We start from the raw sequence: 23,044 nt of genomic DNA, 5'->3' as shown, positions 1-23,044 counted from the left end.
CATATATATATGTAATATCAACACCAGTTCCACAGGGATCCTTTCTTTTTCAAGAGGGAAGCAAACACAAGCCAGTAAATAGGTGTCTGGGGTGTCAGAGGGTGTCTCTAGGTGAGAGAGGAGTGGCAGAGAGTGATTGGGTACTGTTTTCAGCAGTGTCTGGTGCTTAAAAAAATGGAAAGTTCGGAAATGTGAGGATTTCTGATATCACAGACATCATGCTGCCAAAGCGACTGCGGTTCTTTGAGCTGACTGCACTTAGTTTTCTTTGTTATTGTTGGGTTTGTTTTTTACAAAAAGACAGATGTAAGAGTTGAGCCTTCATGGAAAAGAATTCCATAGCAGGGCCCACCCAGTCAGCTCTGTCCTTAAAGCTCTCGGTGTGCTTGTGTGAGGACTTGGATTTGGGTCTCTAGAACCAAGCACAGCAATCAGACCTGGAAGTGTATGTCTGTCACCCCTGTGTACAGAATTCATGGAATTCATAGGAGCTTGGGGGACAGCTAGCCTGGGGCTGGTGGCTTGCTTCCTTTCCTTGGCTCTGACCTCTCACCCACTGCCCTGGAGGATTTGAGGCAGGAATTTCCCGACATGTGGAAGTCTCATTCAGGAAACCTCCCCAGTTCCTCCCCAGCAGTCCTGCACCCAAACCAAGCAGGGCATTTCCCTGAAGCAGGGGTGAACTGATTGCTTTGTTAAGAGCCAGAGGAATAACTATTTTGAGGTTTATGGCCTCGGATTTTTTTTGCCTGCTTTGTTTACTTGGTAATCTTTAAAAATATTGTATGTTTGTTCCTCTGTGTGTGAGTGTATGTGTGTGGGTATGTGTGTGTACCTGACAGACAGACAGACAGATAGACAGAGAGAGAGAGAGAGGAATATGTTTGTGTATGTGTGTATCTAAGTGTATATGTGTATATATACAGGCCAGAAGTTGACAATGGATGTCTTCTTGTATTGCCTTCATCTTTTTTTGTCATCATCATCATCATCACCATCATCATTTGTGTACATGCATGTATACATGCCATGATGTACCTGTGGAAGTCAGAGGACATTTGGAAGTCAATTCTCTTCTTCCATCATGTGTCCTAGGATCAAATTTGGGTTGTCAGGCTTGTCCAGCAAGTGCTCTTATCTGCCAAGTCCTCTTGCCGTCCAAGTCTCCTTTATTCCTTTTTATTATTTATTTTGTATCAATTGATATTTTCCCTGAAGGTATGTCTCTAAATCATGTCTGTGTAGTGCCATCAAAGTCCAGAAGTGGGTGTTAGACCCTCTGAGACCAGATAGATGAGGCAGTACTGGGGATGGAACCTAGTTCCTCGGGAAGACCAGCCTGTACTCTTAGCTGCGAAGCCATAGACTCATCAGCCTGCATTGCCTAGTTCTCATCTGGGCTGCGTAACCTGGAGTCTACTCTAAAAGATTAGCAACCTTCAGAAGAGGACCTAGATGTTCCCAAATCCTGTTGAGTAGTAGTGATGCACCTGACCCCATCCTAGCCTGATGAGTGTGGCCACAGAGTTCTTCCCTAGGCTTCTGGCTTACTGTGGGACTAAGCTTTTCTCACATACCCCACCCCCACAGCCACCTACTCTTTCAAAATGTATCTAGAATAGATCTGCTTGTCATGGGCTCTGATTATCATTGTACTTGTGGAATTATTCTCTCCAGTCCTATGTCTTACCTGGACTGTCTCCAGTCAGCCAATAGGCAAGGCAGATATCCTTAGGGATGGAGTCCCGTATTAACAAATAGTCAACATGTGTATATATGTTCAGCTTTCAAGTGCAAGCTGAGTATGCCCAGATGCATTCCTGTCTCACTGTGTCCTCTAAGCATATGTATGATCTTAACTGGGCATGTCCAGGAATGTACTACCCTGAGTATGCTTAGGAATTGCGCCATTATGTGGATGTTTACAAGCCCCATGAATAAAATCACCATGCTTCCTTTGTTCCAGAGGACATTGCTTTAGAAAGATTTCCTCTCCCCTTTCCTCACTGTTGGCGATAAATCTTTTTCCACTCTTCTAAGTCTTGCCTCTGCTTATTTTACCTTTTCACTTACCAAGAGATAACCCCACTGCATCTGGTTACACCTTCATCTCCCATCAGAAACCACTCTCCCCAGCCATGTCTTTCTTTCCTCCCAGGTGGACCCACATGCAGGGTGTACTCTATACACAGTATTCCATCCCTTCCTGCTTTACCCATAGATGAGCTGCATGGTTTTTAACTTACTATTGTTGCCTACCAAAGAGTCTAAGTTCCTAGAGGGGGAAGTAACTCTGTTCTGTTGCCTATCAACATTTCTAGAAATTGATTCAGGGTCTGGGCTGAGAGAACACTTTTAGAATAGAGTTGTCAGGGTCAGAGCCTGGGCCCTGGCTGAACTAACAAGCTGGACTCTGCCACTCATCTGCAAAGTGCTAATTAGAGAGACATCATGAACACTGGAGCAAGATTTGTTCCCTGTGGCTAGTTTGGGAAGTTTACAAGCCCCATGAATAAAATCACCATATAAAAGGGGTCCAGAAAACCCTAAGTCCTGGGGCTCTCAGAGACCAAAGAATATACAAGGGCTGGGCCTAGACCTCCACCTTCCTGCACATATGTATCAGATGTGCAGCTTGGTCTTCATGTGGGTTCCAAACAGCTGGAGTGGGTGCTGTTCCGAAAGCTGTTGCTTGTACATGGGATATGTTCTTCAAGATGGGTTGCCTTGTCTGGCTTTAGTGGGGGAGAGGATTTACCTAGCCCTGCAGAGACTTGATGTACCAGGATGGGGGCATACCCAAGGGGGGTTACACTTGCTCAGAGGAGAAGAGGAGGGGCGATGGGGGAAGGATTGTGGGAGGGGATGACTGGGAGGGGGCAGTGAGCAGGATGTAAAGTGAATAAGTAAAAAATAAAAAAATAATAAAAAAGAAACCCTCAAGTCCATCTTCAGGGATCTAACATGAGATTTAGGTTAAAAAGAAGGCAAGTGACATGTTTGACTATGCTAGGCTTGAGGCATGGTCCTGCCCCTCATTGCCTCCTCATTGTCTGGGTTCTCCTGCAAGGTAGTCTGTCTTGTCAGAACTATGTGCAAACTCTTTCAAGAAGATATGTTCCCCCTCTGTCTGGTTCTAGCATTTTTCAATAGGAGAGCAGTCTTTTGCCTCTTGGGCTGTATCTCTGCTCCCGCCAGGAGGGTTGTACTTTAGAATGCTTAGTAGATGACCAACCATCCTTTACTGTAGAGTGTGTAGAGAGCGGTTCCAACTTTAGTTTCATTCCCAGTTTTATTTTTTATTTTTTAACTTGGCAAAGAAGCTGTACAAATCAGTGGGATGCCAAAATAATATTGAATGACTGTGATGTTCTGGTCAGGGGAGGTATGTCCATCCCTTCAACAGCAAGACAAAGCTTGACTTCTATGCCTTCCTTCTGTGGCTGTCACCTTTGCCCTAACCCTTGGGTCAGATTCTTCGGGAGGCTGCTAATCTCTGCCAGTGCTCTCCTAAAGCTGGCAATCTTCTCCCAAGGCTGAAGATCTGAAGGTGAGAACAACTGGGGTTTTTGCAACAGGTTGCCAACTGCCAGCTTTTATTTACAGCATCCTGTTCCAGACCCCTAGAGTGGGGCCTAGGAAGCTTCCTTCATTGTCTACACCTTCTAGGAACAGCAGACCTTTGTAGACATCATGCCCCTGGTGAGACTGTTCCTCCTGAACTAGGATGGTCATCTCCTGGGAGCCAGAAAGCACACCCCACCCCGCTCCCAGAACCGCACACTAAGTAGTTTCTCATGCTGTGACAAAATACCTAATCGAACCAACTTGTAATACCTAAAGTTAATTGAGCTTAAAGGAATTGTTACCATTAAAGTCTGTGTTTAAACACAAAAAAAAAAAAGAAAGAAAGAATGGGCTTACTTTTAATTCACAGTGTGATGGTATAGTCCAGAGGTTCTCAACCTGTGGATGACTGACCCCTTGGGGTCATAAGACAGGGGTAGCGTGTCAAATACCCGGCATATCAGATTTTTACATTACACTTCATAACAGTAGCAAAATTACAGTTATGAACTAGCAATGAAATAATTTTATGGTTGGGGGGTCACCACAACATGAGGAACTTTACTAAAGACTTGCAGCATATGCAAGGTTCAGGTCCGTCATGGTGGGTAAGTTATTGCAGCATACATGTGAGGATCTCAGAATAAATTCTAAATTTTCTGGCAGAGTTGTGTCAAGGTAGGCAGACACTGCTCTGTAATGAAATAACAGTGAACTTAGTTATTTGTCATTTGTCTCCCCGCCCTTAGCTTCATAATGAGATTTGGCAGGTCAGGTTCTTTGACTAGAGAAGGTGAAGAGTTCCCTTCTACTGTGCCCTGAGGGTGGCCACTGCCTTGGTTGGCTTTTGTAATTCTTCATCTACAATACCTCTTCAAGCTTTCTAGATGCCTAATGCCCTTTGCTTAATACTTGATGGCATGTAAGTGGAAGCATGCATATGTGGATGTAGGTAATAAAGGATAGAGATTGCTGGGCATGGTGGTATGTAACTGTTATCCCAGAGAGATGAGAGATGAAGACAAGCCAAGAGGACCAGGGATTCAGGCTCATTCTTAGCTCTATAGTGAGTCCCAATCCAGCACAGGCTATATGAAGTCCTGTCTCAAACATGCTCACTCTCGCTCGCTCTCTCTCTTTCTCTCTCTCTCTCTCTCTCTCTCTCTCTCTCTCTCTCTCTCTCTCTCTCTCTCTCTCTCTCTCTCTCTCTCTCTCTCTCTCTCTCTCTCTCTCTCTCATAGAGGTGGGAGTGCTGTAAGAGAGGTCAGACTTTCAGGATGCTTGGAAGGTATACAATGTGGAATATTGGATTACAGACCTAAACAGAACACAGCTCAGACCTTGGAGATATATTCATTTGACTCTGGTCTGTGTTAGCTGAGTTTAAACTTTGCAAAGTATATCCTGTACTCATCACCTCTCCCTTTGAGATCTGTTCCTCTCTCTATAAGGAGCTCAGTCACATGATTCCAGGTAGGCCAGAGGCTGAGTATTTCACATCTTTGAGAAAGTTATGGCTTTGAGAAATCTTGAGCCATCTCCAGCCAGACTACCTCCTTACTCATGAAGTCCCTGACTCATGAAGGTACGGTCTCAGCTCCAGGGCCTCATGGTCATCTGTTCCTGAGGCTGAGTTAATCCTGAGTTCTTCTGGTCTTTTCAGAGTCCTCTCTCACCCTGACTAAGTCTTCTCCCCTCTGCTACCTCCATTCAGTTCTGATCTCTACAATCAAAGGGCTGACAAGCTCTAAATCCAGAAGTTTCCCAGGCTTGTTGCCCTGGCAGCAGGCTTCTGTTTGTACCCTGAAGGAAACAGCTATTGTACTCCTTGCTGAGCTGGCTGCAGGCCTGTTCTAGACCATGCTCACAAACACCAAATTAAAGGAACCACAAAAGCTGCAGATGACAAGAGCAAATATCCCCCCTGCACCCCATCAAGGGCTCTTTGTGCAGCCAAGTGTGTTCCATGGCCCGCCACTCCAAGCTTCTCATAGCTGTGCCTTCATTTTCTTCTCCATATGCCATTATCTGAAAATAAATCAGAACAAAGGTGAAGGTGACAGTGTTCCTTGACAGGTCTGAAATCATACATCACAGGGAGTTTATTCCAAAACACATAGAATTGTTGCTAGGTTGCTTAGTGGGACTGCTTAGGGAGTCTCCAAGTGTTTGGGGTTGGAAAATCCTCTCTGGAATTGGGGTGAGTTCAGAGAGCCCTTCAACATTAAAAAAATGTAATAATTAAATGCTTGATGTCTTAAGATGTTGCTCTCTGGTAGCCAAATACAATGTTTATCTGATTACCATAAACTGATGTTGATATAATAGGCCCTTTATGTCTTCCTTTGCACTTCGTTCCTGGGTGGGGTTCAGAGAGCTCAGGTGCCCTTGGTCTTCTGTGAGAAGCAAGCCATGATGATAACAATACTGAACATTAAATTTGTCTTGTTTCATTTTTTTGAGATTATAATATTACTATGTCATTTCTCCTTTCCCTGTTCTTCCTCAAAACCACATACATCTCCTTGTTCTCCTTGTTCTCTTCAAATTCATGGTCTCTTCTTTCATTAATTGTTGTTACATGCATGTGTTATATGCATATACATCTTCCTAAACATAACCCTCTTAGTCTGTATAATGTTATTTTTACGTATGTTTTCAGGGCTGACCATTTGGTATCGGGCAGCCAATTAATAGGTTCTTCCCTGGGCAAAAGGTTTTCTTGTTTTCAGAATTCCTTAGTTACAACTTACCGCAGTTCTATGGGTAGGGTAGAGGCCTGATGGACTTTCCCCTGTGCACTTTGACACATCCGTTGTTGTCCTTGTTGAGCTCATATTTAAGAAGTAGTGTGGGTGAGAATTTATGGGTATAGGTTCTAATAGTGCTAGGAAACATTGTCTCACAGCAAACTCTCTGAACTCTGATTTCTGGCTTTTACAGTCTTCTCTCACTCCCTCTTCTGCAATGTTCTCTGAGCCTTAGGTTCAGGAGTTGATTTATAGATGCATCTGTTGGGACTAGGCTCTACAACACTGAGTTTTGATTGGCTGTCATTTTTATTGTAATGGTCTCCATTTGTTATAAAGAGAAGTTTCCTTGATGAGTCATGAGGACTACACTTATCTGTCAATATAGGGACACATGTTTAAAATATATGCATTGGGGATTATGTTGGTTTAGTAAAGTAGTGGCTGTAGGCTCTCCTCCTAGATCCATGACTTTACCAGCCCTGGGTAGTTGGCTGGGCTTCCTGTGTCAGACAAGATTTTCCTCGTGTCGAGTGAATCTTATATCAAACTAGAGAGCTGTTGATTACTGCAAAGGTATGTGTATCACTACTGGACCCTTAGGGTTATTGTACCATCTGTGGTTGTTGTTGTGATTAATAGATGTCATAGCTGAGAAGATTATTGATTATTTTTCTCCTTTGGAAGCTTGCGTGGCACCTGCTGTTTCCATGAAAGTTAGTCTTTAGGAGGGACATCTGACTCCTGTGTATGAAGTGCATGGTGGCTTCAGCCATAGAAACTTAACCTTCTGCTTCTGGGGTCAACCAAGGACAACAGCAATAGTCTAATGTTTTGGAAGTCACTTGGACAACTCTTACGAACAACTCAAGAAGGCTCCTCATGCCTGGTATTGGTGGTTTAATGATGTGTGCTCTTGGAGGGAGCATAATCATCAAAGATCAGTAATTTTCATTTAAACTATGTGTACATATTTATATATACTGTTACGTGAATTATAGTCTTTTTTAGGTAAACGGTGAATTGTTGTGATTCTTTATGACATTTTCAGACATCCTACTGTTATTTTACATTCCTACCTTCTTCTGTATTCCTCTCCCTCTCCCCCCTCTAATTATAGCTTCCTGTATTTTCCTTAGGTTTGGTTTGTTGAGTAAAAATTTTTAGGCTGTTCATTTGGTGGTATTTCTTTTTTCCTTCAATTATTTAACAGATAGTTTTGCTGGGTATGTTAGTCTAGGCTGGGTGTCATAGTATATTAGGACTTGGAAGGCATCTTCTGGCTATAATAGGTTCCATTGAGAAATCACCTGTTACCATGATGGGCTTTTCTTTATATGTTACTTATATTTTTTTCTCTTGCAGCTTTCAATATTGTACTGACTAGTTTATGTAAACTTGACGCAAGCTAGAGTCATCAGTGAAGTGGGAGCTTCCACTACAGGCAAACCTGTAGAACATTTTCTTAATTAGTAATTAATAGAGGAGAGCCCAGCCCTTTGTGTGGTGCCATCCATGGGCTGGTGGTCCTGGTTCTATAAGAAAGCAGGCTGAGCAAGCCATGGGGAACAAACCAGTAAGCAGTACCTCTCCATAGCCTCTGCATCAGCTCCTGCTTCCAAGTTCCTGTACTGTTTGAGTTTCTGTTCTGACTTTCTTTAATGATGAACAGTGCTGGGGAAGTATAAGCCAAATAAATCATTCCTCTCCAAGTTATGTTTGATCAAGGTATGTCATCATAGCGATAGCAACTCTAACTAGGACAAATATACTTTCTTCCATTCTGTATACACAGTGTTTTAAGTGATATATCATGAGGATTTTCTTCTCTGGTCTTGTATGTTTGGTGTTTGGTGTCTGTTTGGTGTTTTTGTATATGTATGGCTGTCTGCATCTTCCTTTAGTTTAGGGAAGTTTTCTTCTATGATCTTATTGAAGATCTGGTCTATGCCTATGCCACTGACTGAGGATTCTTCCCCCTCATCTATGCCCCGCCTCCATATACCTATGCAATATATATATAGCATATACATACATACATATATATATATGCAATATTTCTTTCTTCTGACTGAATTCCATTCTCAAGATGTAGATTGTCTTTGTCAATTATTTTTTTAGCTTTGTGTGGTTTGCTGGGGATTTGGTGGGGTTAGAGAGTACTCAGACATTATTTTTCCTTGATTGTATTGAGTTTGTGTCTTTAACCTCCTTGAATTCTTTGATGAGATTTATTATAGTTCTTTTAAAACTCCCTATCCTGAGGTTTATCTAGATAATTTTCACTGTCTGGGGACAAGCTACAGTGATCTACTCTTTCCAGCGATGTGCCACCATCTCCAATTTGTCTGTTTATATTTTGTATATACAAGTGGATCAGAATCCTCTTGGTGTAATCTGCCCTGAAATCACCCTCATAGATGCACTCACAGGTATGTTTTCCTAATCTATGAGTCTCTCAATTTACGGGTCTGAAGTCAAGATTAGCCACCCTGAAATTTCTTCAAGATGGTCTGCTGAATGTTGAACATTTCTCCAAAGACAGTCTCAGTAGGATTTCTTCCTCTGTGTGTTGGTGACTTTGTTTTTGTTTGTTTGTTTGATTGTTTTCACCTGTGGGCAACAGGAGCTCTTGAAACAACGTGGACAGCGTCATGTGGACATTTCTTTTTGTGGTGCTGATGATGTAAGTGTGAATCCCTGAGCACTCAAGTGGAGAAGATGTATGGGGTGTGCGCTGTGAAAAGCTGTGAAGCCACCCTGCCTGTGGTTCTCTGTGTATCAGTGTACACCCAATCCAGTCTCCCACCCATCTCAGTGTTTAGTCAAGGCTGCTGTTCCTGTCCTTGAGTTCCTAATGACTGGCCTGTGATCTCACCTGGACAGGTGTGTATTAATGGTGCAAACACCTAGAGTTTCTGTGAAACTCCCTGGCACCTGCTGGCCTTTTAGAGAGTGGTCTCTGTCCAGTCCCGAGCCATGTTACAAGATAGTCAAGTAGCAGGCTCCTTCTTTGGTCCTTTGCTCCTCACTCTGCCTAGTCTTCCTACTGTAACATCTTAATTTAGGGATGGGCTTTATGGTGCAAAGCCATATAGCTGAGCTGTCTCCCCACAGAAGGAAATTTATGATCCAGTTGATCCCCAGCACAGGGCCTTCTTAGATTTATCATACATTATTCATTAGCATATCAGACCCTTAATGAATGAGATCATTATGAATTCACTGAGATGCCTGTAAACTTTTTTTTTACTCTAGGTGTTCTTTAGATTTTAGTAGTATCTTGGGAAAACCTTAGCTTAGAATGTCATTCTTTCCTTTTGAGCCTACATTTCTGGGGGGTGAGGAGGCTTTTCAAAAATAAAAAAATCACTGGTGCAACTTAGGTTGGGATTTGTAGGTTTGTATTTAGAGTTAGGAAAAGGTCACAGGTAGACAAGAGAGTTCCCCAACACACACACACACACACACACACACACACACACACACACACGGACATCTACATGCATACACAGAGCTCCTCTGGTGACATACTGGGTCATTATCATGATCAACAAGCTTATGCATTCTTCACTAAAACTTTGACTTTAATCAGGCTTCCTTTATTTTTACCCAGCATTCCACCTTACCTTCCAAGATCACTGTCATACATAAGCATGATTTCAAGGAAGACCCTGGTGGTCTTGAGGATCATTGTCCAGCATTCTTTAGAATATTCCTGAATCATTATGTGCCTGATGTTCTTCCCACCATAAGACAGGTTGTAAAGGTTTAAGGAGAGCACACAGCCTGAAGTGTCAATCTCACCCAGCAGAGTCAGGTGTGTACACTGTCACCCAGCCTGACTACTGTGACGCTCACAGTGTGCTTCCACCAGAGACAGTATGACATCACTCTGGCACCCTCCTCTCTGTGCCCCTGGACATACAGTCCCTGTGTGCAGCCCACCCTAGAGTCTGAGTTGGGCTTCATCTCCCCGGGGAGAAGTGGCTACAGAGGCCAGCAGAACTTTCTCACACAAGATACGTGTCTTTTCTCTCTTTCTCTATTTTTTTTTTTGAGACAGGGTCTTCCTGTGTATCCTTGCCTGGTCTGGAAGTCACTGTCCTCCTGACTTTGCTTCCAGAACACTGGTGTTGCTGGTGTGCCTAGCTTGAAATTTGTGTCAGGCTCCAGTCAGTTATTTATCTCCTTAGTCTTTTATGTTAGTTTGTTTGTTTGATTGTTTTTTTTTCTGGTGGTTTCAAGGGCATTACTTTTGTATTTGGGGGTCACAGTTCATACCCTGCTCAGAACACTCAGATCTTGGCCCAGTCTCTTAACTTTTGGGTATCTTTGCACATTGCCAATGAGAGTGGATTGCTTTGAGCATGTCCTTGCTTTATGGCACTGTGGGGTTTTCCACACTTCTCAAGAACCCTCTTTAACCCTGCTAGAATCAGCCGTTTGTCCTGCGAGTGCTGGTTCCTTAAATTGGAGCACTTCACTGGACTAAGGATCTGGGCATGGCATGCATTCTATGCAGAGTCCATGCCTTCTGTGTCCTCTCAGCTGATGCACAAGGAAGGATGTACGTGCACACATACTAACCAGGGTGTGTACCAGCATGCTACCTAGCAATGCTTCCCATCGGCTTCTATAGTATGCTGAGCAGGAGTTCCTACTTAAACCTCCATGCTACTCTACTATCCCAGGATTTCTGGTGTCTTTGTCTCCCTTATCTTAAGCCTCCTACCTACAGGGGTCCTTGAAGTCACTGCAGAGAATCAAGTGATGGCTGAGAAGGATTAGCAGTGTCTTGAGTAGCCACATGCTCATGTGCTCACATGCAGAGGCCATAGGGGACCATGGGATGTCCTGATCTGTCATTCCCTGCCCCTTTCCCTTGAGTTGGGGTCTCTCACTGAAGCCAGCGTTCCTCCTTTTATGACCAGGGTGGTTACCAGGGAAGCTGAGGTTCCCTTTTGGGGTTCCTAGTCTCATTAATAAGGTAAATTAGTAACGGACTCAAGAGGATGCAAAGGACAATGTTATTAGACTTTAAGAGAAGATTCTGGGAAGAGACCAAGAGAAAGTCGTATTATTTATGTTAAGCATGGAAAAGAAACAGCTTATTAAGGAGAAAAAAAACACACCAGGTGGTGGTGGCGCACACCTTTAATCCCAACTCTTGGGATGCAGAGGGGTGGATCTTTGAGTTCTAGATCAGCCTGGTCTATAGAGCTAATTCCAGGACAACCAGGACTACACAGAGAAACTGTCTAGAGAAACCAAACAAAACTAAAAGAAAGAAAAAAACACCCCTAAGAATGGGTTTTCCTGGTGAGCTTAGAAAAGTACATCCAGCCTGGTGGCAATATATTGTCTTTTGTACCCTCCCCGGCCTTTAGTAGGTCATAGCTTCATGTCATGCCTGCCCTGTTCCTTAGATGATGCCACTGGAAAGAAAGGCTCTGCAAACTTGGCTTCTTTCATGTGTTAGAACTGATGCAGCTGTTTTAGTTCCTGCTTTTCTAACAGAGGCTGGCTATAAGCCCCAGTGTCCCCTACCACCAATGCCTGGGTTACAGGTGGACACAGCCTTTTACATAGGTGTTGGGGACTTCATTCTCAGGTCAGGTCCTCATGCTTGTGGAGCATGTGCTCTTGCCCACTGAGCCATCTCCGCAGCTCCCATTGTCTCTTCTATCTTTGATTATTATAATTATGGACTACCTGCCTACGGAGAGCCCTGAGTAGAAGGATGGATCAAAACACTGACCATTGTGTAATCTCACTTGAAGGTAAGAAGAAAAACCTGACAGGTATCATAGACTTCAAATTCCACATTTGGAACAAGAAAGTTATAGTAAAGAATGGTTGAAAATTACTCTGCATAATTCAGTTCAGTGCTTGGAACCTTGAACCTATGTGGACCTTGAGTCATGTAGATATAAGTGGGACTCAGCATGAAATGATGCTAGCTAGTGGTGTGCAGGCACTGTGATGAATCCCTATCTCCTGAAAAGCTCCTGATGACATAGCTGCCTTTCTGTGGCTGCATTCTTGAGTTTCTGGTTTAATAGGTCTGGGTTGGAAATTGCAAACTAAAAGTTTTTATTAGTTCCCTGTCTTGTTTTAACAATATTCCTGACAAAAGCCAGTTAAGGAAGAAAGAATGTCTATTGGCTCACAGTTTGAGGATGCAACCTTTGATGGTGATGAAGGCATGGCAAGGGAACCTGAGTGGCTGGTCACATTGTATCACAGTCAGGAAACAGGATGGATGCTGATACTCTCTCCTTTATATTCAGTCCCGATCTGGAGTTCAAGGGGTAGTGCTGCCCACAGTTGGGATCTTCCTACCCTAGTAACCTAATTAAGATAATCACTCACAGGCTGCCTAGAGTGTGTCTATTAGGGATTGTAGATCCTTTCAAATTGATCTAACAGGTTCTCCAGGATCGTGTCTGCTGCTGCTGCTGCTGCTGCTAGTTCCAGAGAATACCATGGGCCACACAGCAAAGAAAGAAAAGAGGAGATAGCCAACGACTTTGAGATTTCACAGGGATTCCATAGATCATCAGGCGCAGAAGCTGAGCATAGGCAGCTAGAGTTTAGAGAAGGATGGAGGCCATTGTGTGTGTGTGTGTGTGTGTGTGTGTGTGTGTGTGTGTGTGTGTGTGTGTGTGTAAAGGCCCTGATGGAGCTTCATACAATATAAACATTTTTCTTATATGTCCTGTTGTTGTCACTATTGGTAGCATGATTTTGTGCATCGTTCAAAGACTATGTACTTCCTAAGAAACAGAATACAGAATCAAGCAAGGGAGTTTTTGATTGGGAAAAAACATGGGTAGAACTCTGGAGAGCGGGGACTTGTTAGAGAAAGTCATGAGTTAAGGGAAGATACTGATGTCCTTTTCCTACCCTTCCCTAGCTTTGCTTTGAAGATATTTGGGTGGAAGGGTGTGGAGATGAGATGATTCCTGCAGATAAGCCTGCCAGCCTCCTATTAACATGCTAAATGTCTTCAGTGGTTAGACATTTTCTCTCCTTCAGCTCTTTCTTGTCCTTGAATCCAGTCCTCTTCTACCAGTACACAGCACTCTGTGTATCTTCAGTTGGGCTTAATAAATATCTTGCCCCACAAACATTTTGAATTATTTGAATCATGATTGTAGTTGACCAGACACCCTTAAAATAGTTTGTTGTTTCCCAGGACTTGACATTCACATTAGGAAAACAAAGACCTTTTTTTTTAATGGTGCATTGTGATTCTCTTAGCAAAATCCTATTGTAAGTCTGCAGCTGTGCAGTGCTTGCAGAATCATATTCAGGCCGTGTGTGTGTGTGTGTGTGTGTGTGTGTGTGTGTGTAAAGGCCGTGGTGGAGTCTCACACAATATAAACATTTTCTTACATGTCCTGTTGTTGTTGTCACTATTGGAAGCATGGGTCTGTGCATCGTTCAAAGACTATGTACTTCCTAAGAAACAGAATACAGAAATGTCACATGCAATGGGAATCTGTGCTGTTTTTGAAGGTGCTTGTGGTGACGGGGCAGGTACAGATCAGGGACAGAGGTAAGGGCAGAGGCTGACCTGTCCCTTGCCCAGTGCAATGGAAAGACTCATTGTCTAGAGGGTCAAACGGAAAACATGGAAGGGGAGAAAGGAAGCCATACAGGTCAGATCCTCCCAGCTGCTCCAAGGGAGACTGTAAACAGGAAGGGGAGTGGGGTGCTGAAGCTGGGGGAAGACAAGTCTTGGGAGTGAGTAAGACAGAGCAGTGGCCTGAGACAGAGGCTGTGGAGGAAGCAGGAAATTGCTCTTGCACAGGCCAGAGCCTATGGAGGGTGTTTGATTGAAGACTCTGGACTGTGTGGATTCAGTAAAGCCCTACTTGTCTGTACTGTGTAACCCACTATAGGCTGCTGTCCCATCTTCGGCCATCTTAAACAGTTCATCACCAAACAAGGTTTCGGTGTTTGCATCTTGTGAAAGTCCCAGCTGTTGTACTGAATGTCCTGGAAGTTACTTTGGGCCTGTTTCTGCTCTGCAGATGTCTTTTCTTCTCCTTGCAGCCTTAATGGGGTTATTTTGCAAGTTCTCTCACCTGACAGGTGTTAATGACTCTTGCTTACCAAGCTGGCATCATCTGTCTTCCGGCTCTGCAATTCAACGTGTGCAGTAACTGTACATGGGTTTTACAGAGAGAAACAGTTGGAAGTTACCTTGGCCTTCCAACATTGCCTAATTATGAGGCAGATTATTGAAACAAGGCCCATTTGATCCCTTCCTCCTATCCCTGGCACAGTGCCCTGCAAAATATGGACCCTGTTTCTGTGTGACATTGTCAGCAACAACTGTTACCCATATTCTATCCTCCAGGATCAAGAAATCACTTAGCAAAGGCTGCCCCCCTGGGGACACTTCCAATCTTGAGTGTGAAGCCTTATCAGCCCTTGGCTTGACTGAGTGTTTTTAAGGCTTGTGAACCCTTTAGGACTAGTAACCATTCTTAACCAAAATATAGCCACTTTATAGAGTGTAACGTATACACTTGAAAAAAATTAGAAATTTAAACAGGAAAAGATGCATAGAACTATAAACCAAACAGACAAACAGCAAACCATGGTCTTGATCTTAGGACCTTAAAAACCATGTTAGGGTTCATTGGCATTTAAATAATAATAAATTTGGAGTTACATGAATATGCCCTATATGAACACACACTAGCAAGTTCTTTCACCTGACTCGTGTTTATGACTCTTGCTTACCAAGCTGGCATTATCTTCCTTCTTACTCTGCAATTCCACATGTGCAGTGACTGTACAGGAGAGAAAAATGCTAGTGTCCCCTTGCATCCCAGAAGGCTGAGATCCTCTTGTGCTGTCAGCATTGACCACATTAGGGCACATGTTTAAATTATGTTAAAGGCTCCACCTCATTTATCTATAAGTCCTGTTATCTGTATCAATGAGTCCTTTATAACAATAGAAAATATACTTAGTGCAGAGTAAGTTAATTGCAGCCATTAACTGCCCTAGGAAGCTGCTGGTCCTTCCTCACCACCACCCACTCCCTGTCCTGAATGCAGGTTAGTAGCCCTTATTCCTGAATGATTCCAGAGTACTATGGCCAGACCCTTGTCTCCTTGAGCTCTGCTCCTGGGGCCAGGTCTCTCATGTGTCTAAATCTCTACTTTTTTTTTTTTCATGTTCCCACACCACTGGTCACTGTGTCTTATCTGTCTTATATATGTGCAGTTTGTGCTGGCTACTTTTGAGTCCCAGAGGCCTTCTCTCTCAAAGGCATCAGGCATGGAGTTCAACTAGCAGTTTGTCTTCCTGAATGCTTGCACACAGACACCAGTGGGCCTTGGCTGACAGAACATGAGGAAAGGTGGAAAACATTGAGACTAGGGATCTAATGCTAACTCCTGAATATAATGGCATTGTGGGAGTCTTCTCTTAGATCAGCAGCTCTCAACCTATATAATAACCCCTTTGGGGGGTCACATATCATATGTACTGTACATCATATATTTACATTATGATTCATAACAGTAGCAAAATTACAGTTGTCAAGTAGCAACAAAATACCTTTGTGGTTGGTAATCACAACGTAAGTAACTATATTAAAGGGTTGCACCATTAGGAAAGTTGAGAACCATAGACTTAGAGTGTAAGGCCTTGTTAGCATGAGACATCACAGGGGAAGGAAGAGACCATCTGTATGATCCCTCCTCATCCCATCCTTCCCTAAACTTGTCAACCCCTTTGCACACATGGGCAGACTGAAGCCCACAGGGGCTAAGGAGCTGGTACTATTTATGGACGATAGTTTAGAAACATTAGTTCTGTCCTAACACAAAACACACAGGGTTCCATGCCTGCGAGGTTGCTCTGTATCATGTCTCTGATGAGAAATGCTAAGTGTTCTCTTCCTCCTGATAGGATCCTGTGAATGGGCTTCTGTAAATGGGCAGGACTTGGGGTAACCCCAGAAATACTCCTCTGGCTGTGGCTTTGAGGGTGTTACCGAAACCGCTCCCTCAGACATCTTTGAGCCTTTCTGGATGCTGGAGCTGGTGGTTGCTGATGGTGGTGTGAGATTCCTCTTCATTTACCTCTTGAATGTGTCTATGTAATTATGAGTACAACCCTGTGCTATAAGGAAGAGGTTAGGGAACACACACCTTTGCTGTCTGCTCTCACTTGGGGGATCCAGGTACTCTTGTCTGCTTCATTCAGAATGAGACTTAGATGAAGAACAACGTGTACCACACCTCTGTGTCACTGTTCATCTTAAGATGAGGAGAGGGAGAAATGTGTGTTCAGACATCTAGAGAGTTTAATCTGGATTTTTTTTTAACCAAGTGCGATTTAGTCCAGAGTTTGGCAAGTACGGCTTTGGAAAGCAGGCTACTAGAATCACAAAGCACACATTGAAGTATCCCAGGTACCAGGTAAATACATGATGCTTAAAATCAAGTGGCAGGGGCTCAAAGTGAGAATGAAAATCTTCAGATGTGAGGATTTGTTTCTGCAAACAAAAGGCGATCTCTGGGAGGCTCCTTAGGTGACCTGGGAGCTTGGAGGTCTACCTCTTCCCTCTCCGTGGTCTTCTTGGTTGTGTTGCTCACCTTGGATGGTCAAACAGTCAGCATGGGTAATACGGCATGGCTAGTGTACAGCAGGCAAACACAGATGAGCTGGGGAATCAGTCATAGGCCTCTTGAGATGTGGCAGAGACAGTCCTGGAGGTTGGGAGTGAGCATCACTGAAGGACTGTTGTACACATTTGATTTCCTTAAGTGAACTTGACTGTCAAAGACCCAGAACTAAGCATTCTAGAAGATGGGGTTGCTTCAGAAGCCTACAGGGTGAAGGCATTACTGGTAGTCCACAGGGGAAGCTGTGTATCTTGTGAGGAGCCTCAGAGATGGGCTTCATTAGGTCCTTTCCCTCAGATGTTTCTCCACTTCAAACCAGAAAAGAGTCAAATGCAAGAATTGAGAATCTTAGCCAACCTTCTGTGCTTGCCAAACTTTACCAATACACTCCTATCAAATGCATCTCGGAGGGTTGAAGGATGGGTGTATGTGCTCTGTTTCAATTTTGAAGATTAACTCCAGAATGTAAAATCGCTACCCTCAGACCTGAGGCAAAAACCCTTGGATAAACCTCCTCAGAGGACCTTGTCTCCATCCACAGTCACTTGCTGTCCCCACCCCAACCCCATCTCACTATTGCTGGGAGATGGAATTTTCACTGTGTTTCTATGGAAGCCACAGGAGGGAGATCTGAGTGTATATGTCTCTCATTTCAGACTGTTCTGCGATGACCACAGCAAGGTACCGGCCCACCTGGGACCTGGCCCTCGACCCCCTGGTGTCCTGCAAGCTGTGCCTCGGGGAGTACCCAGCGGAGCAGATGACAACCATCGCCCAGTGCCAGTGCATCTTCTGTACCCTGGTTGGTCTCTTGGCTCAAGTGTATGCTCAAGGGGCTTGTTGCTCTCACTTCCAGACACACCAAGCCACCCTTGGGACTAAATGTGGTGGGAGCCTAAGTGTCTATTCAGACTCCCACACATATGGGAAGAATGCTTCTGTACGTTAGGCAGGTGGCTGGAGTAGAAGTTTGTCATGACAGTTGCTTGTAAGACACAAGCTATCACTTAAGCAGGATTGTAGTATCTGCTGGGACAATGAAAATGCCCAGCAACACAGCACACATTCTTCTTATCAGACAGGAGGCTTTCCCATACCTCATTTTCAGGTTAATGATGAGTCTACACTTGACGCTATGGCAGGGCTCACCTGAGGACCGTGAGTAGCTAGAATGCATGCCATTAGTGTTATTTCTCCCTGCTGGATGCCGAATGACTATGTCCACAGCTTGAGGCTCAGTTTTCTTACACTGCAGCCTGAATTTCTTGAGGCCAAGTGATCTGTTCTCAATATGAATGTAGAGATTCCTAACTCAAGAAGCTTGGGTTTGGGTCTAATTCAGACATGGATTCCTTTTTTGTTTTGTGTTTTGTTTCTGTGCATGTATATGTATGTGTATCTGTTCTCTTTCTTTCTCTTTGCGAGTGTGTGTGTGTGTGTGTGTGTGTGTGTGTGTGTGTGTGTGTGCATGCACATGCACCAATGTAGGTCAGAAGGCATTAGCTCCTCTGGAGCTGGAGTTTGGGCAGTTTAAGCCAGCGATGTAGGTTCTGGGAATCAAACTTGGTTATTCTGGAAGAACAGCAAGTGTTCTTAACTGCTGAGCCATCTCTCTAGTCTGAAACTTAGAATTTTTCATCCATCATAAAAGAAGACAGCAACAAGAAGTAGCAGAAAAAGAGAGCTTTAAAAACTGAAAAAAATAGTATTTACTCAGTTTTCCTGATCGCTCCCCCCACCCCAGGCACAGAAGGAAACATAGATGGAGCAGGTAGGGCAAGGCAAGGCGGTGTTGATCTGAGGGTGTGGCTGCAATTGTGTGCCGTGACTGTGATGTATAATAGGACGGATGGGTTAGCATGCTGTACTGAGGGTGTAGGTACACTGCCTCAGCTTACGTATTCTCTCCAGAATGGAAACAAAGCCAATAGGAGCAGCTAGAGCAATAAACCCAAAGTCAAAAGAACACGATATAGGCTTAATTGATTACTTCGGAATATTTGCCATCAGTTCTGGGGAGCTGGCTCAGTATAGACAGGTCCTTGCCTTGCAAATGTAAATGCCTGCGTTCACAATACCAAACGCATAACACGAACCTATGCCATCTAAGTGTTCCTTCTGGGAGGTGGGAGGTGGAGACAGAAGGGTCCCTAGAAACTCATGGGTCACCAAGTCTGGCTTACACTGAGGGAAGCAGTGAAGGCACCCTATCTGAAGCCCAGTGGAAGGTGTGGATCTACATCTGAGGTTGTCCTCTGCACACACCCATATTCACACATATGAATGCACACACTGCATACACACAGATACACACATGCATGGAAGCATCACCTCAGGCACTTTAAACATGCTGTTTGTGTGTGTCAGTTATATATCGATAAGGCTGAATGGCAAAATAAAATACTACCATTACTTTTAAAGGTACAGAAATGGGAAGAGAATTCTCTTAAGACTATTCTTTGGAAAAAACAAAAACAAAACATCACTTCTGAATTTGAAAGCCATTCTGACTGCAGTGTGGGCAGCTGCCTGTGGGGTTGAGATGAGAACCTGGCTGGAAGTCTTTCCTACCTCCCTGCCCTGAGTGTCTTCACTCTCCTGCCCAGGGTCTGTACCTACTTTGTTTCATTTAGACCTTCAGATCTTGGAGCCTGAGCCTTAAGGCCACAGCACCTCGTTCCCAGCTGGTCCTAGGCTGACTCTCCTCTGGTTCATTATGTATCCCCTCAATGTATAGCTTAGTGCAGGACTCATAATAGCTAATCAATAAAGGCTCAGGACATGAATCAAAGTGATTTGATCTTACTCCCGGAGCTCACATTCAAAGCCAGGGCTCCTCATTAGAGCCCCAGGAAAAACTAACATCAACCTGCTAGGGAGGAAATTGCTTTTGATGTCTTCAGGAAGAAGGGGAGGACAGGGGAGGCTGGAGACTAGAAGAAGATGGACTGACTCTCTCCATCTGATTAATGCACTGTGCAGGGCTCAGATCTCAGCCAGCGCATGAGCTAGGACTAGAGCTTGTCAAGTTGTGCTAAAAAAAATTAGCTCTCTGCAGAGTGCTTCCCTATTCCTGGAAGGGACATTTCTACAGCTCCCTCCATTCCCCTAACACCCACCCACATTGAGTGCCATTGGATACACCTGCTTCTCTCCAATCACCTGGAACTGTCAGAGCCACAGCATGCTCTTTCCTCCTGAACTACTCGGTTTCCTGCCTTGGTGCCAAACCTTTCATTCCATTGTTGTTTTTGTTTCCATGTCTAGAGAATTCCTGTAAAGTAAATAAACAACCCTAACTTGTGCCAAGGGCTCCAAGGAATGTAAGAGGAGGCCACTGCTTTCTAAAAGAAGCCAGGCCAGAAGTACCAAGAAGCAATGTAATTTTGTGGAAGGTGTGACTTTCTCCCCGTGTTTATTTTCTAAAATTGAGCATGTTGAAGATAGGCATCTCTTGTCTGCAGCTCTGGGGTTGAAGCAATAGGGGCACCCATAGGTTGGCAAAGAAGGCTAAGCCGTGCCAGCGTGCCAAGCCTATCGCCTCCTCTGCTGGGGTCATTGGGGTTATACCAGCATGGGCAAGCCATATTGCTGCTAGGGCTCATGATCAGACAGACAGGAAAGCAATACAACTGTGTCATACTGGAAGAAAATGTGCTTCAGCTGTATGGGAAATAGTAACATTTGATCCAGAGATGGAAGATGCTGGCCCACAAGGTTCTTGATTGTGTGCCTCAGACAGATACGTGGCCCACTGTTGTGTGAGGGCTCTGAATCACTTCAAGAGTGTCCAGATGTGGAGTGATAAGTTTGACTCCTTATCTTCTGTGGTCTCTCCTTCTAGGAACCAGGGCTGTCTCTGATCACCAAGACTTACCAGCGTTGCCTCTTTTGCTGGCACCTTCCCATTCTCACCAGAGTCTCTGTGGTGCATGCCAACTGCTCCTATCTATGGCTTATACCAGAACTGGGGGCTCTGGTCATTTCTTCATCACAGTATCTCTAGAAGAGGAGGAGGGGTCTCACTAGTAACTTTGGATCAAAAGTACAATTTTTTCCAAGAAAGACCCAGCTGTAGGACCTGACTCCAGGGTTAGCTAAGATAGGTCTGTTGATTGGTTCAGCCAGGGGCCTGGAACCTGTCTCAGATCTCTGAGCTCAGAGTCTCCAAACATCAAGACCAAGCAGGTAGGGAATGGTTCTGCAAACAGGGAGAGTCAGAGCATTCCTGTGAATGTGGAGATTAAATACCCTCCGTCCTAAAGGCTTCAAAGCACAGCCTTGGCACGTGCCTCCTCTCTCTCTGCAGCCACAAAGCACCTCCATTACTAGGCCCCTCCCACCGCCTTGGTTTCCTTCTTATCCATATTTGAAGCTTCTCGACTCCTCCATCATCTGGTGTTTAAACTTATTTTTTTGCCTTTGCCAGATACTCTAGTTCTGTTTATTGATCCAGCTTCCACTGCAGTGAGCAGTCTGCAGGTACTGCAGGGTTGTGTATCTAACTGCTTGTAGGCTTGGCAGGGTTTGAAGAAACAAAATCTGTCTTACCAGGTGGAATTAGCTGGCCCTGGTCAGAGAAAAAGCTTCCAAAATGTTCTTGAAATTAGGTACCTTTGTACAGGTGCACGTCATAGGGCAATCTATGAGTGCGAACAGCCAGAATCATATTGTTCTGCCAAATGGAGTTAGGGTCCAAGAGTCAGCTGGTTCCCCTCACCCTACATCCTCCCATTCAGAGACTGAGCCCCTTTTTCTAGGATCAGAGGGGAACACAGATGAGGGAATCAATGAGCAGAACAGGTGAGCATCCTTATATTGGTCCACCAGGTGGAGAAAGGCTAGGTGCAGAGAAAGACTTCAGGTGAAGGGAGTGAGTTAAGAGTTAAATGTTAAGAGGCTGCAGAGCAGGCTTTTGTGTTCTGTGCTCAAAAAAGCTTCCTGACCTGAATGGACTTCTCTCTTCTCTAACACAACCTACATGCCATGGGTGGAGTGTTTCCAAATCTACCTCAGACTTTAGGGTCCTTGTAAAACTACCTCATTGATACTTGATACAAGGGGTTGGGGATACCATGCATTGATAGTTTTAGTGTGGGCTGGTTGGTTTTTGCCATAACATAAACCTAGGTTTTCACATAAACATAGGTTTTGACATAAACCCAGACATACCTGGGAAGAGGAAATCTTATCTGAGAAAATGCCTCTATCAGATTAGCCTGTAAGCAGGTCTATGGGGCTTCGTCTTGGCTAATGTTTGATGTGAGAGGTCCCAGTCTATGAAGGATAGTGTGTGATCCCCTGGTCCTTGGTCCTGGATGGTGTAAGAATCTAGGCTGAGCAATCCATGAGGAGCAAGCCAGTAAGCAGTACTTCTCCCTAGCCTCTGCTCTAGCTCCTGCCTCCAGGTTTCTTCCTTGAGTTCCTGCTCTGGCTTCCCCTAGTGATGGAGTATGATCTGAGTGTTATAAGCTGAAATAAGCCCTTTCCTCCACAAAGCTGCTTTGGGTCACAGTGTTTTATCATAGTGATAGAACCCTAAGACAGGGTGTGCTAAAGGTTTAATGTTTCCTTTTGTGTTCTGCTTCTAAAAGCCTGTAGTATGGACATATTTCTTTATCTGGTATAGAGGACCAATGGATGGGAATATTATAATGGGCTGTTGTTATAATGGTCAGGGTGCTACTGGGGATGCCTCTGTTTCTAAGTCTGTGCCATCTGTCAACCTTACTTTTACATGGAATGTTGATGAACTGAAATAGCAAAAGTGAGTTCACACACGCACGCACAACACCACCCCATTACACACACACACACACACACACACACACACACACACACACACACTTCTATTAATGCTGTCCCAGCACCATGGTGTGCTGTGTGCTCCTGAAGCCCGTGCTTTGTCCTGACAACCTCTGTGCTGCAGAGCATAGCCCATAAGTAGGGCAGTTTACTGAGTATCCTTAATGCTCCCAGCTACTCTCTCACAGCCTTTGAGTGCTTTGGGCACAGTCTTCCAAGCTGGCATGTGTGCACCCTAATATATATTATGACAAATGCCACAAG

General features: G+C 44.3%; 1 protein-coding gene and 1 long non-coding RNA gene across 6 annotated transcripts in view; one reads left to right on the top strand and one right to left on the bottom strand.

The window, feature by feature from the left end:
* Rnf144a (ring finger protein 144A) overlaps positions 1–23,044 on the top strand; it is a 114,191-nt gene that overhangs the window by 58,741 nt on the left and 32,406 nt on the right. For 3 of the 5 annotated variants that reach the window (XM_031357235.1, XM_031357233.1, XM_031357234.1), the window contains one exon: positions 17,632–17,777. In XM_031357235.1, the coding sequence (XP_031213095.1) occupies positions 17,643–17,777 (135 nt within the window). In that variant the 5' untranslated portion in view covers positions 17,632–17,642. Of the gene's footprint in view, positions 1–10,229; positions 10,340–11,547; positions 12,101–17,631; positions 17,778–23,044 lie in introns of those variants that run through there. The other 2 variants (XM_031357231.1, XM_031357232.1) reach the window with 2 other exon arrangements.
* Positions 4,916–10,151, bottom strand: LOC116080722. Its single transcript, XR_004114569.1, has 2 exons — positions 9,947–10,151; positions 4,916–5,595 (listed from the first exon to the last, which is right to left on the bottom strand). It is a non-coding gene; the product is annotated as an uncharacterized LOC116080722 (long non-coding RNA).

The sequence above is a fragment of the Mastomys coucha genome, unplaced genomic scaffold (assembly GCF_008632895.1).
Source record: "Mastomys coucha isolate ucsf_1 unplaced genomic scaffold, UCSF_Mcou_1 pScaffold6, whole genome shotgun sequence".
Taxonomy (NCBI): domain Eukaryota; kingdom Metazoa; phylum Chordata; class Mammalia; order Rodentia; family Muridae; genus Mastomys; species Mastomys coucha.
Note: the sequence above shows the minus strand (reverse complement) of the source record. Positions and strands in the feature narration are given on the sequence as shown.